At 38.0% G+C, this 17,666-nt stretch overlaps 1 protein-coding gene and 1 long non-coding RNA gene across 2 annotated transcripts; one reads left to right on the forward strand and one right to left on the reverse strand.

The window, feature by feature from the left end:
• Positions 1-3,823: 3,823 nt before the first annotated feature.
• LOC132153296 (uncharacterized) lies at positions 3,824-4,824 on the reverse strand. Its single transcript, XR_009436638.1, has 2 exons — positions 4,732-4,824; positions 3,824-4,109 (listed from the first exon to the last, which is right to left on the reverse strand). It is a non-coding gene; the product is annotated as an uncharacterized LOC132153296 (long non-coding RNA).
• A 606-nt stretch (positions 4,825-5,430) lies between these two features.
• On the forward strand, positions 5,431-16,468 carry mcoln1b (mucolipin TRP cation channel 1b). The gene is made up of 13 exons (XM_059562493.1): positions 5,431-5,650; positions 6,236-6,474; positions 6,557-6,724; positions 7,741-7,897; positions 12,098-12,179; positions 12,893-12,989; positions 13,221-13,320; positions 13,422-13,528; positions 14,179-14,328; positions 14,409-14,510; positions 14,680-14,802; positions 14,895-15,101; positions 15,724-16,468. The coding sequence occupies exons 1-13, from the start codon at positions 5,608-5,610 to the stop codon at positions 15,853-15,855; spliced, it is 1,707 nt and encodes a 568-aa protein (XP_059418476.1). The 5' UTR covers positions 5,431-5,607; the 3' UTR covers positions 15,856-16,468.
• Positions 16,469-17,666: the final 1,198 nt, after the last annotated feature.

Here is a 17,666-nt window from a genome sequence, read left to right on the forward strand (position 1 = left end):
TATCTTGCCTGTTTGTATCTTATGCTCTTTGACCCTCTGCTGCATGATTTGACTCTGATCTCTGGATTGTGATTTAGAATATGAATGGATGGACAGAGTCAGTTCTGTGTGAATTGTCCCTATGTAAAGTCAATGACAGAACTGTAGAGTTGTCCTCTTCACACCATCAGTAACATGTGGTGACAAAGTGACACGATCCTGTTCATTTCGGTGGAGAACTGTTCTGTTACAGTGACTGTTGGCAACAGGATGTAGGTGTTGTTCATCTGGTTAATGATTTAATGCACTTAAAATGTTGCTGTAGTTAAGATAAAAAGCTCTCCAACCTCAGAATGTTACTTCTTACAATGAGAAAACTAGTCAAATCATAATGTCTTATACGAAACTGATTCCAGAAGGTTGGGCACTGTACAAATTGTGAATAAAAACAGAATGCAATGATGTGGAAGTTTCAAAGAGGCATCCCCTTTTCTTTTTATAACAGTCTGCAAACGTCTGGGGACTGAGGAGACAAGTTGCTCAAGTTTAGGAATAGGAATGTTGTCCCATTGTTGTCCAATACAGGCTTCTAGTTGCTCAACTTAGGTCTTCTTTGTCACATCTTCCTCTTTATGATGCACCCAATGTTTTCTATGGGAGAAAGATCTGGACTGCAGGCTGGTCTTTTCAGTTCCTGGATCCTTCTTCTACGCAGCCATGATGTTGTAATTGATGCAGTATGTGGTCTGACACCTTTCAGCAGAGATGGTGCCTTTCCAGATGTGTAAGCTGCCCATGCCACACACACTCATGCAACACCATACCATCAGAGATGCAGGCTTCTGAACTGAGCGATGATAACAACTTGGGTTGTCCTTGTCCTCTTTAGTCCGGATGACATGGCATCCCAATTTTCCAAAAAAACCTTCAAATTTTGATTCCTCTGACTACAGAACAGTTTTCCACTTTGCCACAGTCCATTTTAAATGTGCCTTGGCCCAGAGAAAACGCCTGCTCTTCTGGATCATGTTTAGATATGGCTTCTTTTTGACCTATAGAGTTTTAGCCATCCACGGCGAATAGCACGGGGGATTGTGTTCACTGACAATGTTTTCTGGAAGTATTCCTGAGCCCATGTTGTGATTCCCATTACAGTATCATTCCTGTATGTGATGCAGAGCCGTCTAAGGGCCCGAAGATCACGGGCATCTAGTATGGTTTTCTGGCCTTGACCTTTACGCACAGAGATTGTTTAAGATTCTCTGAATCTTTGGATGATATTATGCACTGTAGATGATAACTTCAAACTCTTTGCATTTTTTCTCTGAGAAACTCCTTTCTGATATTGCTCCACTATTTTCCGCCGGTGATCCTCTGCCCATCTTGACTTCTGAGACACTGCCACTCTGAGAGGCTCTTTTTATACCCAATCATGTTCCCAATTGACCTTATAAGTTGCAAATTAGTCCTCCAGCTGTTCCTTATATGTACATTTAACTTTTTCGGCCTTTTATTGCTACCTGTCCAAACTTTTTTGGAATATGTAGCTCTCATGAAATCCAAATGAGTCAATATTTGGCATGACATTTCAAAATGTCTCACTTTCAACATTTGATATGTTATCTATATTCTATTGTGAATAAAATATAAGTTTATGAGATTTGTAAATTAGTCCATTCCTTTTTACTCACAATTTGTACAGTGTCCCAACTTCTTTGGAATCGGGTTTGTATCTTAATCTTATTGCTAACAACAAGACTATATATATAATTTGTGACTGAATTGTCTAAAGAATGCTGTGTCGCTGGTGGTGTAAACAGGCTTTAGAGATTTAAATTCATAGATATAACTATATACTATATATAAAATTAGGTTAATTTATATTTGGACATTCTATTATTTTAGCTGCTCACCAAAACATATTCAAGTTACAGTTATATAGTGACTATGGGTTTAAAGCTTTAATTTGAGGCTACTCTCATCAAAACTGGAGGAAAGGTGAAGGACAGGTTAATTGGACAATTGACTCAAAAGCTGTCTCATGGACACATGTGAGCTATTCCTTCATTATTTCTTCATCAATTAAACAGGTAAAAGGTCTGGAATTGATTCTAAGTGTGCCAATTGCATTTGGAAGCTGTTGCTGTGAACCACATCATGCGGTCAAAAGAGCTCTCCATACAAGTGAAACAGATAATTGTTAGGCTTCAAAATAAAAACAAATCCTTAAAAGAGACAGCAGGAACGTTAGGCCAAATCAACAGTTTTTTTTTTTTGGTACATTCTGAGAAAAAAAGTATGCACTAGTAAGTTCAGAAAACACAAAAAAGCCTGGACGTCCACGGAGGACAACAGTGGGGATGATCAGAGAATCCTTTGGTAAAGAAAAACCCTTTCACAACATCCAGCCAAGAGAAGAACACTCTCCAGAAGGTAGATGTGTCACTGTCAAAATCTACAATCAAGAGAAGACTTCACAACGACAAATACAGAGGCTTCACCACAAGGTGCAAACAAGGCCAGGTTAGACTTTGCCAAAGAAAAAACCTCTAAAAACACCAGCCCACTTCTGTAAAAAAAAAAATTGGACGGTTGAAATTAAGATCAACCTGTACCAGAATGACAGGAAGAATAAAGTATGGGGAAGGCTTGGAACAGCCCATGCATGATCCAAAGCACACAACATCATCTATGAAACATGGTTGGAGCAGTGTGATGGCATGAGTGTGCATGGCTCCCAGTGGCATGCTGGGTTACTGCTGTTTATTGATGATGTGACAGAAGTGTTGATTAGACGGCGCTTCATAGCACAAATGGACAATGACCCAAAACGTACAGCAAAAGCAACCCAGGAGTTTTTGAAGGTGATAAGTGGAATATTCTTCAATGGCCAATCTTATCTCCTGATTTATAAAATGAACACTTAAAAATAGCCTTCAGGGAACATTCTGGGAGCTTTCTCTCTAGGTTATAAAAATAAATCCTAAAATAACCTGCAGGGACCATTCTGGGAAGGTTCTTTTAAGGTTATTAAAAAAGAACCTACAGGGAACGTTCCCAGAACGTTGTTATTTGGTTCACAAAAAATATTACCAAGTGGGAACCACATGGGAACATTAGGGGAATGTTTTAATTGTAAAACCACTAATGCTTAAAAGTTAATTGTGTTTAATGGTATTGTGGTGGAAACCATTAGAATTTGTAACCATTAGAATCGGTGATGGTTTCTATAGTTTTGTTTTTTTTAGCATGGTGGGCCGATCTGGATTCAGATTAGGAGCAGCACTACAGTCAATCAGTAATGGAAGGTCGTTCAGTCATCATTTCTTCGGATTGTCTGTCTTCTGCATGGTGAATCCAACAGACTGTATTTCCCAGAAGACCTCCAGATGCTCTAAAACCAGTGTGGCTTCATTCATTTTGTATGTTTGCATCAGAAACACTGGACCTGCACTGAGCGTCCACGGGTGCTCGCTCAATGGCAATCTGTTCCATCAGTGTTCATTTTTGAGTCAGCTGTACATTTTCACCTCTAGATGTCAGTAACATCTCACTGAAGCTACTATTTTCATGAAGCATTAATTTAAAGTGTGCATCCAGTTTCATAATTTTTAGTTTAATTTGGGAATATATGATTCAGGGATAAAATAACTTACTGGGATTTCACTGAATCAAGCGCAAGGTTGGGGGTTCCGGGAACACACGATAGATTAAAAATTGATAGCCTGAATGCACAGAAAGTTGCGTCTGCTAAAATCATAAATTACATTTTTTACTTTTAACTTAAGAGATGTCTTTGACTTTTCTGGCAGTTGGCTTTTTTTCAGGTTAAATTCTAACAGAATGCATTCAAAAATAACTTGATTTAAATGCTCCAATAAGATGCATTTAGATCTCAGAGCAAATAAAACGAATATAGACCAAAGATTGATAAACTGACCCAAGACGCTTTCTTTGTAAATGTTTTATTACGCTTTATTTGTTGGTGTTTGAAGTTGAGAGATTCTCCAGGATGTGTCGTGATCAGATCTTTGTCAAAGTTATTTCTTCACATGCGGAGGTCACAGTGAAACATCCGATTGGGTGTTTGGAGACACGAGCAGGACCTACAACCCAGTTTCTGCATAGTCCTGCAAGTCAAAGAGATAAATGCATGAGATAGTCTGCAGTGAGCACATACCTATATTAATCGCCTGAAATCTAGAAGCATCTGGACAGAACAACTCTAGAATGAATCTGTAGCAGGATCTGAAGCGTCTCGGCTCTCACGAGATCAGAGAGAAAAGAACAGAGACCCTGCTGTACTGTAGCACACATCCTACACCCTACAATGCACGACAAGCAACGCAGGGCTCTAGTTGTGTGCATGTTCAAAATAAATTAGGGGTTCAAAGGACTGCTAATCTGATGCTAATCAAACTAGCATTCAGATATCATGTCCATTAACACTCAACGGGAGTCAAAGAGAGATGTTCAAAGCACAAAATATCTTTACAAAGTAACAAGCTTTCATTATAGTTTCATTGTATTATTAGTAGTAGAAATTTTCTTACACATTAAATTGCATGCGTTTAAGCGACTCTATGCTATGTCCACGTGGTAAACACGTGGTAACTGTGCTCCTGTCGCAGAAGACCAATCATTTCTATAAACTCTGCATCGTTTTAAGATCTTACAATATATTTCTGCACCGTTTCAAGATCTTACAATATATTTCCACTATAAACAATATTATAAAAACAAACTGAATACCTTAAATCAACTAAATCCAGTAACTCCAACTCTGCACGAACCGTCCTCCGCGTGTCTGTGTGACGAATGTCGGTCTGAACGGAAACACGTGCGTATAAACGTCTGGCTCATTAATATTCATTACGCAACGTACACCCAGTAGGAACAGTCCCCCCTTGTTTGAAAAATTTAAAACTGAATGTTCCCTTAATGTTTGCATAAGGGAAAACTTTTAAAAACATTTTATAAATTGGACATTTTTAACGTTTGCATGAAATTCAGAAAAATATAATGGGGACGTTAGCAAATCTTCAAATATTTCAGAACTTTTTACTTTATTTTTATTTTTCAAATCTAGGATAGACTTCCATAGACTCTTAAAATATTATAATATTACATTTTTTAGTTTTTTTTTTCTCATTCCTGACTATATGGTTACATTCGTCCGTGTAACTGTATACAATAAAGACACCAAACAGTCAAAATTAATAAATAAAGAAAGTGAGGAATCTGTGCTGAAAATCTATCAATAAAACCAGCATTTTTCCTCATTTGATCACAAGATCTTTATGAATGTTTTCCAAATAAAATGTAATGATTTTAAATTGCCAATCAATTGTAATAAAGATGCGTGGTAATTCATTATGCAATTTTCATATGCATACAGCATCATCCATGTTGTATGCTTGCAAACACCACGTCTGTCCTGAAAGGGGACTTTTATTTTGACAGCTCTCGCGGTCAGAGCGTCTGATGATGTTTGTGTTGTTTTCTGCTCGTGCTCAGACTGCAGCGATGCGCTTCATCCGAGTCTGTTTTTACTCCCTAAACCCATCAATCACAACAATATCGTGATTTATCCACCAATATCTGTCTTTGCTCATCGATGGTCTTAAAATGGCGAGCTCTTCCTCCAGACCTTCAGCTCAAGGAGGCACAGGTTTGATATCATGTTATTAATCTGCTCTATAATGTTTATATCTCACTGACATGACTGAAGCTTTGAAGACAGATGTTTGTCTTTATAAACATTAATGTGTGTGAAGTTACATTATCAGGTCTTTCGTCAGGATGGAGCAGCAATGGAGCAGTGTCAAACCATTCAAATAAACCTATTCACTGTCACATGGCTATAATAAAAATGCTTTATAATAAGATATTGAATAATGTTAGACTATATATATATATATATATATATATATATATGTGTGTGTGTGTGTGTGTGTGTGTGTGTGTGTGTGTGTGTGTGTGTGAGTGAGTGAGTGAGTGAGTGTGTATATCGTTAATCTACATTTAGCTCTTATCCTATAAATGTTTATTTTAATCTACATATCGATGGTAAAAATAGTTTCTTCAAAATACTAAAATAAAACTACATAACAGAAGCTATGTTAATGGTGCAAAAATAAAGGTCACCATTGTAATTTTTAAAGTTTTAACTTTTTCAAACCTCCATTTTTATGCTACGATCCCAGATATTAAGCACCGATCCATCCCCCTCATTCATCCGTATGTGTCTTCTCAGAGACGGACCGTCTGCTGACCCCTGTGACGGGATACGGCTCCGGCGATCTGAACGGTGGGCGTCCCGTACTGGACATGAGCGCCCCGGGGTCACAGCCGCGGGTCGAGGAAGAGGAGGAGGCCCTGAGGAGGAAGCTGAAGTACTTCTTCATGAGCCCGTGTGATAAATACCAGGCCAAAGGCCGCAAACCCTTCAAACTGGCCCTTCAGCTGCTCAAGATCATCATAGTCACTGTACAGGTTAGTGTGTAACAGTGTAACATATACATATATGTGTAATATATTAAGCCTGTGCGTGTGTTCATGTCTCTGTGTGCGTCAGCTGGTGCTGTTCGGTCTCAGTAATCAGATGGTGGTGGCGTTTAAGGAGGAGAACACAGACTCCTTCAGGCATCTGTTCCTCAGAGACTATGTGGATGATCCGGCCGAGCCGCTGTGTGTCCACACACAGAGAGACGTCTATGATCACATTCAGTACGCCATCGAGCAGGTACTGAGCCACACACTTACATTCATTTATATAGTTATACTAAAACTCTTCAAGGGTGCATTAAATCGGTCAGAAGTGACGGTAAAGACATTTATAATCCTGCTAAAGATTTCTGTTCATCAGAGAATCCTGAAAAATAAAATGTATCAGTGTTTCCACATAAATATGAAGCAGCACAACTGTACTCAACATTGATAATAATCAGAAATGTTTCTTGAGCAGCAAATCAGCATATTAGAATGATATCTGAAGGATCATGTGACTCTGAAGACTGATGCAGAAAATTCAGCTTTGATCACAAAAATAAACTACATTTTACAGTATATTCACACAGAAAACAGCTATATACAATGTGAATAATATTTCAGAGTTTTACTGTATTTTTTGATTAAGTAAAAGCAGCCTCAGTGAGCAGAAAAAAGGCTTTTCTCAAAAACATTAAACTCCATTTAAACTCTAAACTGTTGAATGCGAGTGTAGCCTAGTTTCATTAATGAAATGAATTGAACTCACTAAAGACGTTAACATTGATTGCTACAGTCAGTGTTGTTTCAGGAACTGTTGGCTAAACAGGATGTTAGCAACATTAGCACATCAGATGAATGATGAAACACTGACCTTCATGTCGAAACGCTGAGCAGCGATAAAGCAGCTGATTATTTATGAGGCTTTATCTGTTTATTTTAAGATTATTTTCTCAAATCAGTGCTAGCGTAATGCTTACTGCATTCTGTACAGTAAATGCAAAATACTCCATACAGTATTAAACAAATACTACACCAAGCAGTAAGCCGTATGCAGTATAGTATCTCAGACAGTTAGCTCTGTTTTTTATTGCACATTTTAGCAAATGTAGATCATCTGAGCTCATGCATACATTCTGGAGAGACGGTATGCCAGCAGTAGTTCACCTCTCTCTCTCTCTCTCTCTCTCTCTCTCTCTCTGTGTGTCTCTCTCCCTCTCTCTCTCTCTCTCTCTGTGTCTCTCTCTCCCTCTCTCTCTGTCTCTCGTTCAGTATCTGGTTCTGCCGCAGACGTCGGTCGGCAGGTACGCATACGTTCGAGGTTCGGCTGAGAACGACAGCGCCCTCTATCTGTGCCAGCGCTACTACAGGAAGGGCACCATCGACCCGGTTAACGACACGTTTGACATCGACCCTCATGTCGTCACCGGTGGGCAGAAAATACATGTTTTGTATATCACACAAATCAATAGCTCTTGATTTTAAAACTTAGCGAGTCGTCACTCTGTCTGCTGCTTACACTTTTTTTTACTTTGGCTGTATCACTGCAAAAAATGATTAGAATTTTTTTTGTGTGATTTGTTCCAGGGCAAACATACAAACATTATTCTTATATCAAGATACATTTATTTTAAGTATTTTCTGATAGAATGTTTTCAAATTAAGTGAGTTTATGCGTAAAATAAGAAAAAGCATCTGTTAGTGGAGTATGGAAAATTTACCTTAAGCAAAGTGGGAAATGTCTCTCTTTTTTCCCTTTAATTTTTATTATTTTAAATAATAATAATTGTATTTATTATTATTATTATTTGTAAAATATTGCGGTTTGTTTTCTGAAAAAAAAAAATTTGTGTTTAAATCAAGAATTTTTTTTTTTTTGAATAATTGTATGCTATCTAATGATTTTATTTCAAAATAATAATTTGGTTTATTATTATTATTTATAATATTTTTCTTACCAATATACAGGTGCTGGTCATATAATTAGAATATCATCAAAAAGTTGATTTATTTCACTAATTCCATTCAAAAATTGAAACATGTTTATTATATTCATTCATTACACACAGATTGATATGATTCAAATGTTTATTTCTTTTAATTGTGATGATTATAACTGACAACTAAGGAAAATCCCAAATTCAGTATCTCAGAAAATTATAATATTGTGAAAAGGTTCAATTTTGAAGACACCTGGTGCCACACTCTAATCAGCTAATGAACTCAAAACACCTGCAAAGGTCTTTAAATGGTCTCTCAGTTTAGTTCTGTAGGCTACACAATCATGGGGAAGACTGCTGACTTGACAGTTGTCCAAAAGACGACCATTGACACCTTGCGCAAGGAGGGCAAGACACAAAAGGTCATTGCAAAAGAGGCTGGCTTTTCACAGAGCTCTGTGTCCAAGTTAGGGCTGTCAAAATTATTCAAAAATGACGTTCGAATATTCCCTCTAAAAAAAAACACGAATATTCGAACTATTCGAACATCGGGTGGCGCATGTTGTCAATGACGCGCATTACGTCAATAACAGGCAAAAATAATACAAAGAGACAACTACTTGTATAGGTAGTCTATTTAAGTTTAAACATATTTGACAACGTATTACCTGAACAAAAACAAGGAAATCAACTAATGGCCAAGACTGCAGACCTCACGCTCTCTCACCCTCTCTGCGCATAACGGTTTAAATGAACAAACAAATTTTTCAGTGCTGATCAAGAGTTTTGTGCAAGCAATTTAAGGTCGCGAAATCTGTCCCAAATATAGCAGGCTTCATTCAGTGATTGAAACAAATATTATTAATATTAATAGAAGTTTTACAGCATATAGAACTGACATTGAATGCTCCGAGCGAGCTGTGCTGTGGTAAACATGGAACTTTTCCTTGACATGAAACGATAAATAATCAAACCTCGGATCCATTGCTTGACAGAACTCCCCGAAGCGTGCCCCATCCGCGATACTGATAGGTCTCATGTCCTTACAAATGAACGAAATTAATTTATCCGTTATGGCCTCTTGTCGTGTTGCAGACAATTGGCTTGTGGCGGGCGATGCAAAGTAACGTTAAGTGTCAAGACGTGACTGTTTAGCTGGAGTTCCACACATTATGCCATGCTCATTTGGGTGTACATTTTTGAGATGTGACCTCATGGTTGAATGGTATGCTAACTGTATCTTGAATAGCTTGCATACAACTTTATCTCGCGGGTCAACAATTTTACCTCGCTTTCTCTGCTGCGGTCGAGTTGGGCTCTGCACTTGCTGTCATCTTCCATGAAGATGCGTCAACTTTCAGCAGTGATGCTGTGCCAGACAGTGCGACTCCTGTGACCTGTCCCTGAACCCTCAGACGTGCTAGCGCGCCCACTTGCAAAGCAGACAGCCACGCCTCTACTACCACGGGTGTTTTTTCCACATTTTTTTTTTATTCAAATATTAATTTTCACCTTCGAAATTCGTTTTTTAAAAACTATTCGAATATATATTCGAATTTAGAATATTCGTTGACAGCCCTAGTCCAAGCACATTAATAGAGAGGCGAAGGAAAGGAAAAGATGTGGTAGAAAAAAGTGTACAAGCAATAGGGATAACCACACCCTGGAGAGGATTGTGAAACAAAACCCATTCAAAAATGTGGGGGAGATACACAAAGAGTGGACTGCAGCTGGAGTCAGTGATTCAAGAACCACTACACATTCCTTGTGTCCACATTCCTTGTGTCAAGCCATTCTTGAAAAACAGACGGGGAGTGGTGTTGGCGCAGTGGATAAGACACATGCGTTTGGTGTGAGAGACCCGGTTCGAATCCACTGTGAGACACCAATGTGTCCCTGAGCAAGACACTTAACCCCTGGTTGCTCCAGAGGCGTGCAACATCTGACATATATAGCAGTTGTAAGTCACTTTGGTTAAAAGCGTCAGCTAAATGAATAAATGTAAATGTAAACACACAGCATCAGAAGCGTCTCACTTCAAAAAGGACTGGACTGCTGCTGAGTGGTCCAAAGTTATGTTCTCTGATGAAAGTAAATTTAGCATTTCCTTTGGAAATCAGGGTCCCAGAGTCTGGAGGAAGAGAGGAGAGGCACACAATACACGTTGCTTGAGGTCCAGTGTAAAGTTTCCACAGTCAGGGATGGTTTGGGGTGCCATGTCATCTGCTGGCATTGGTCCACTGTGTTTTCTGAGGTCCAAGGTCAACACAGCCGTATACCAGGAAGTTTTAGAGCACTTCATGCTTCCTGCTGCTGACCAAACTTTATGGAGATGCAAATTTCACATTACAACAGGACTTGACACCTGCACACAGTGCCAAAGCTTCCAATACATGGTTTAAGGACAATGGTATCCCTGTTCTTAATTGGCCAGCAAACTCGCCTGACCTTAACCCTGTAGAAAATCTATTGTGTATTGTGAAGAGGAAGATGTGATATGCCAGACCCAAGAATGCAGAAGAGCTGAAGGCCACTATCAGAGCAACCTGGGCTCTCATAACACCTGAGCAGTGCCACAGACTGATCAACTCCATGCCACGCCGCATTGCTGCAGTAATTCAGGCAAAAGGAGCCACAACTAAGTATTGAGTGCTGTACATGCTCATACTTTTCATTTTCATACTTTTTAGTTGGCCAAGATTTTAAAAAATCCTTTCTTTGTATTGGTCTTAAGTTATATTCTAATTTTCTAAGATACTGAATTTGGGATTTTCCTTAGTTGTCAGTTATAATCATCAAAATGAAAAGAAATAAACATTTGAAATGTATCAGTCTGTGTGTAATGAATGAATATATACACAAGTTTCACTATTTGAATGGAATTAGTGAAATAAATCTACTTTTTTGATGATATTTTAATTATATGACCAGCACCTGTATTTTTAATTGTTTTAAGCATAAACACAGTTTGATTAGATATCAAGTCTATGTTTTCTGAAAAATGTAAGTCATTTTGCTTCTCAAGTAAATGTCTTTTTAAAAAAATCTCTTTAGATATTTGTAATGGAAAACAAGACGGAAGTGCCAATTAAGAAAAAAAAAAAATATATATATATATATATATATATATATATATATATATATATATATATTTTTACAGTGCTTCACTCATGTTTACAGTGCTATTTTTTTTCAATGCATTCACTAAACCATGGCAAAAATGTTTAAGTCATTTCACTATGAAATATGCCACAATATGGGAGTAAATTAGGTTGCAACTTCCATTACATGCCAGCTTTTTCGTTTCTTTAGACTTGGTTAAATTAAACTGACTTCATTGTAAATATATTCTGGGATTGTCTTCTCCACAAAGGATACACATGGTGCTGCCTGATAATCATCTATAATTACTATAATCAAACCCATCTATCTGAGAGCGCAGAAGAAATACGCTGGACTAGTGCTCAACATTAGCAGTGATTCCTGCAGAAGCTCCCTAAGAAGTCGTCTCACTAGGGTTCATGGCAGATGATTTCTGTTCTACAAACTCAAACTGAAGTTCTAAACAGTCTGAATGTTGCCTGGCAACACAAAGCCGCTGTCCGTTCGAATCCTCAGTGATTATAATTGAGGTGTTTTCAATCGGAGTGCTTTTATTCTCTGTTTCTGTTTGTTTTGTGTTGGTTTAGACTGTATCGGAGTAAATCCACCACTGGACCCCTTCAATCCACCGCTAGACCACTACAAGAACATCACCCTCAATTTCCAAAAGTGAGATTCACACACACATCCTAATATATAACAAATCTATGAGGACATACTAAACTCTTCTTTTGTTTATGTATGGTATACAATAATCACAGACAGACACACCTAGAACATTATTTACTTATTTATCAGTTGCTTTTCACTTCAAATGTGACCCATGACCACAGAACCAGTCATAGGGTTTTTTTTTTTGAAAATGAGATTTATTTCCTCTGTATTACATCTTATTTTACTGAAGAAGTAAGTTTTCCATTGATGTATGGTTTGTTAGGATAAGACAATATTTGGCCGAGATGAAAATTGGAAATATTGAAAAAATCGTCTTTTAAGTTGTCCAAATGAAGTCCTTAGCAATGCATATTACTAATCAAAAAATAAGTTTAAATGTATTTATGGTAGGAATTTTACAAAATATCTTCATGCAACATGATGTTTCCTTAATATCCTAATGATTTTTGGCATAAAATAAGAAATTGATCATTTTGACCCATACAATGTATTGTTGGCTATTGCTACACATATTACCATGCTATGTGCTTGTGTTTCTCCAAAAAGGCTGGTTTAGCTCAGTCTCGGGGCCAGTTTTTTTTCCTTCCTGAAGTAAATGTAGCTCAGTAGCACACACACACACCGATCACTGATCTGTGTAAATGTGCTGTTTTTTGCATAATAGTTGCTCAAGTTCCTCTCTTTCTCGTCTTCCTGTCTCTCCTCAGGTTGATTAATGTGACTATCCAGTTTCAGCTGAAGGCGATAAACATCCAGACGATTATCAATAATGAGATTCCCGACTGCTACACCTTCTCCATCACCGTACGCAGCACACTCAACTCAATTTACTAAATCAAATAACCTTTCAGGAAGTCGTGTTATATTACCATTCAAAAGTTTGGAGTCTTTACGATTTCTAATGTCTTTTGAAAGAAGTCTTACTGAGGCTACATTTCATCAAGTGAAAAACTGAGATATCATTTTATTATCTGACTATACTGTAACCTGGATAAAATAGGATTGATTGTCCTACATATGGCACCTGTGTTTCAGATCCTGTTTGATAATAAGGCTCACAGTGGTAAAGTCAAGCTGAGTTTGCTCAACGAGGCGTCCATTAAAGAGTGCAGAGACACCAATGTGTCGGGACACGGTGAGACCACGCTCATTTGAGTCTGTGTGAGCTCCTGCTGAAGCTGAAGGTGTCTCTGTGTGTGTGTGTGTGTGTGTGTGTGTGTGTGTGTGTGTCTCCAGCGGACAGTTACGCGCGCGTGGCCTTCGATGTGCTGGTGGCGGTGGTCTGCGGTCTGTCTCTGGTGTTGTGTGGACGCTCCATCCTCAGAGGAATCGTCCTGCAGAACGTGAGTAGGGCCCTGGACTCCTGGAAACACAATCCAGTCATACAAATGCTGTAATGTGGAACGTTTGGGAATATGTTACATTTGGGATGAATAAATCAAACGCATGTCGGTAGACTTAAAACAGATATGGACTAGTCTGTGAATATTAACCCAGAAAAACCTCATTTAAACATGAATCCAGCTCGTCCTGCATGTCTCTGGTTTGTTTAGGTGATGCTCATAGTGTCTCACTATATAAGGACATGAACATCATCTCCAGAGCTGCTCTGAAAGCCTCATGTCATATATACTGAAACATTGCTGCAACTAAACTAAATAAACGGTCACAGTAAATAAAAGTTCAATTTAACTTGAAATTGTGACAGAAGTTTATTACTATTGTACAGTAGAAAGTACCTCTCAATGTAAATAATAATGTTTCGAACTTTATTTTTTAATGAGTACTCACATCATTTACCTTCCATGTTTTAATTTTTGAAGTGAACCAGTAAATTTAACTGTTAAAACTGAGTCCAGAAAAATAAGGAATGTAATCCAGTAAAAATCCAAATGGAATTGGGAAAAAGAATCAAACATAGTCAATTGATTTGACAGGGCTCTTCCTGAGATGTAATTTGTCGATCTGACTGAGGGTGGGTGTGTGTTGGCAGGAGTTTGTGTGTTATTTCCGTCAGTCTCTGGGCCGCTCGGTGAGTTGGGGCGACCGTCTGGAGTTCATCAACGGCTGGTATCTGCTGCTCATCATCAGCGACGTTCTCACCATCATCGCCTCCTTCATCAAGATCGCCATCGAGACCAAGGTGACACACACACACACACAGGTCACCCTCGAGTGCCGGAGGTCCCGCTGTGTCTGAGAAACTTTGTGTTGGTGCTTCAGAACCTGTCGTCGTATGACGTCTGCAGTATTTTGATGGGAACCTCCACCCTGCTGGTGTGGGTCGGCGTTTTACGATACTTCAGCTTCTTTCAGAAATACAACGTGAGTTTATGCATTCATTATTAAATTTTTTCTGATTTTATCTTGAAATACAAAATGAAATTTTTGACAGGCTCTGTGAGATTCACATTTCCTCCTTCTTTGAGGAATTATGGATCTCTGGAAATGTTGCAAATATTACCAAGATATTAAGATGTGGATGTGTTGTCAGATTCTGATCGTGACTCTTCGAGCTGCGTTTCCAAGCGTGATCCGGTTCTGCTGCTGCGCTGCTGCTATTTACTTGGGCTACTGCTTCTGTGGCTGGATCGTCCTGGGACCCTACCACGTTAAAGTATGTTCTATTTCAATATTATATTACCCTGATAAAGTGTGATATATTTCTTTCTGAACATGTCCATGTCTTGTGATCTCTGTCTCTCTCAGTTCCGCTCTCTCTCTACGGTGTCCGAGTGTCTGTTTTCTCTCATTAACGGAGACGACATGTTTGCCACGTTCTCGGAGCTGGAGCAGAGCGGGATGCTGGTGTGGGTGTTCAGTCAGATCTATCTCTACACCTTCATCTCGCTCTTCATCTACATGGTGCTGTCGCTCTTCATCGCACTCATCACCGGAGCCTACGACACCATCACCGTGAGTCCACTTCACTAAACCAAAAAAAACATTTACATTGATTAAATTACAATAAATGTTCAATATCAGTAAATATTTCACATTTCATGTAGTTTTTTAGTTTTTAAAAATGTACTTGAAAAAAAAATGTATATTAATTTAAATATTAACTTAACATTTTGACTCAACATCCAAGTTATAACCTCGATTTTGCAAGGAAAAAGTCATAATTGTGAGATGTAAGTCACACTTTAATTTAACTGTGAGATGTGAACTCAGAATTCACTGAAAAATGTCAGAATTGTGAGATTTAAAATTGGAATTCCGAGATGTAAACTCATAATTCTAAGAAAAAAAGTCCAAATTCCGAGATGTAAACTCAAATTTCTTAGAAAAAGTCAAAATGCTAAGCAAACAAAAAGAAATGTAAACAAAATTCCAAGAAAAGTCAGATTTGCGAAATATAAACTGTGAGATGTAAACTTGGACTTATTTATATTTTGCAGTTTTGACTTTTTTCCTCTGAATTTCGAGATACAGTCAGAATTTCTTTTTTCCTCAGGATTTCGAGATACAAGCTTTCTGAGAAGAAAAGTCTGAATTGTGAGACAGTGTTGATTGTGTATGTGTGTTTTGTGTTCAGCATCAAGCCCATGAGGTTCCTCACGTGTGTGAACTGCACCGGTTCATCGCCGAATGCACCGACACGCCGACCTCCGGAAACTTCCACAGCCCAGAGCCGTCCACATGCTCGCTCCTCTGCTGCTTCAACTAGAGAGACTGTGCTTGTGAAGGGGATTCTGGGTAACATTCATTACTCGTCTCGCACACACAGGAAAGGAGGAAAACGCTCTTCTTTGTTTGTTTCCAGGTTGTGGCTGCACTCATAGAGCATCTCAGCATGCAGCTTTTAATTAATGAGCTGAATGTGTTTTTGTGAGAGTCGCCTGATTGTTTTTATTCGTTCACAGCTGTGTATTTTATGATTTTAGGCTGTTTGTAATTTTTAGAGAATCTTTTTTTAATACAGTTTAATATGTTAAGATATTAATGCTTTGTCAGCAGAGGAGCGTTATATGGATGATAATGTCATTATTTCTTCTCTAGTCAGTGCTTTGTTTCAGATGTTTCTCCACACGAGCGAGTGTGTGTGTGTTTTACAGGAAGCATAGCTTGCAGGTTTATTTTGTCATTAATATTAATGTGGTTAGTCTATCGTACCTGTCCCTGGTGCATTTGCTCCTCTCAAACACACACACACACACACACTGATGTTTGAGAAGCCTTGGGCATCTTGAGAGCTCTTCTCTGCTCATCAGGGAGGTACTCGACTGACACAGACATGCTTTGATTGTTGTCTGTGTTTTTGGTCGATGGCTAGCTAATATCTGTCTGAGATGTGTGATTTAAAGTACTTGAAATGCTGGTTTATTTGAATATTTTAATTTATTGTGTCTAACTGTAAGATGAGATGCATTTGGCTTGTGTTTTTCATAAGTGGCATTCTTTTTTTTTTAACAAAGGGATTGTTTTTTTTTTTTGTTTTTTTTACAATGCACAATTTTGCACATTTTTAAGTTGGTAATTTATTTGGAGAGACTATTCTGAATGTGTGTTTGTGGTTTGTGTATGAGGTGATATGAATGCTCTTCATTCTGATCATAAACACAGACTCATTTTAACACAAATCTCAAATAAAACACATCTGTGAATGTCAACATCAAACCTTCTGTCTTTGATTTGTGGACTGAATGACCGAAGCTTTTTCTGCCCATGTGTCAACAAGAGTCCTTTATGTCTCAATTTTTTAATTTTCTGAAATATAATAATATTAATAATATACAGTATTAAGCTAAACAAATATAGCCATATGATAATGGTGATCTTCTTAAAAATGCAGACTATTTTTAAGAATTTCTCCTTTTGTGCTGCTTGGAAGAATGAAGCTCAGACAGGTTTGGAACGACATGATGGTAAACATAATTACATTTATGTTTTTGATTTCACAATTTTAAATGGACTTTAATTTATTATGTGCAGCCCTTCCAAATGTAGAGCTTGATAAAGAAAACAAATATAGAATTCCCAGGGCATTTAAAGACTTAAATCAGGCTTCAAGTCTTTTCTTTTTTTTAAAGACAAAAAGCAGTTGTTGACGTGTGTAAATTAAAATAGGAAAATGCTTGTTTATCTTATTTTAAAACTTATTTGGAACGTACATTGTACAGGTCTGAGTTTTTTAGGTTTTTTTTTTCAGAATTAAGAATTTTCGTCTCAGAATTCTAAAATTAGTTTTCCTCAGAATTTGGAATTTATGTCATGCAAGTGCGATTTAAACGGGCAATTCTGAGAAAAAAAGTCAGATTTGTGATATTACCTTTTTTCAGTATTTTAACTCTTTTGCAGAGATGAGCTTCCGTGGAGGAGACCTGCTGATCTAAAGTGAGTGCGCTGACACAGATGGTCCAGTAGGTGGAGCAGTGAACATCATGAGACTACAGATGGAGGAGGGGCTGTGAATCAAGAGCCAGACCACTGAAGAAAACAGACACAATAAAAATGACATTGATAAATGAAAGCTGGCAA

Source organism: Carassius carassius, chromosome 1, assembly GCF_963082965.1.
Source record: "Carassius carassius chromosome 1, fCarCar2.1, whole genome shotgun sequence".
Lineage (NCBI taxonomy): Eukaryota > Metazoa > Chordata > Actinopteri > Cypriniformes > Cyprinidae > Carassius > Carassius carassius.

Bases quoted from the DNA above. Each gene is read 5' to 3' on its own strand.
- mcoln1b (XM_059562493.1), top strand. From the start codon at position 5,608: ATGGCGAGCTCTTCCTCCAGACCTTCAGCTCAAGGAGGCACAG. The intron at 6,475-6,556 runs GTTAGTGTGTAA...TGTGTGCGTCAG, and splicing joins TCATCATAGTCACTGTACAG to CTGGTGCTGTTCGGTCTCAG. The intron at 13,529-14,178 runs GTGAGTAGGGCC...GTGTGTTGGCAG, and splicing joins GAGGAATCGTCCTGCAGAAC to GAGTTTGTGTGTTATTTCCG.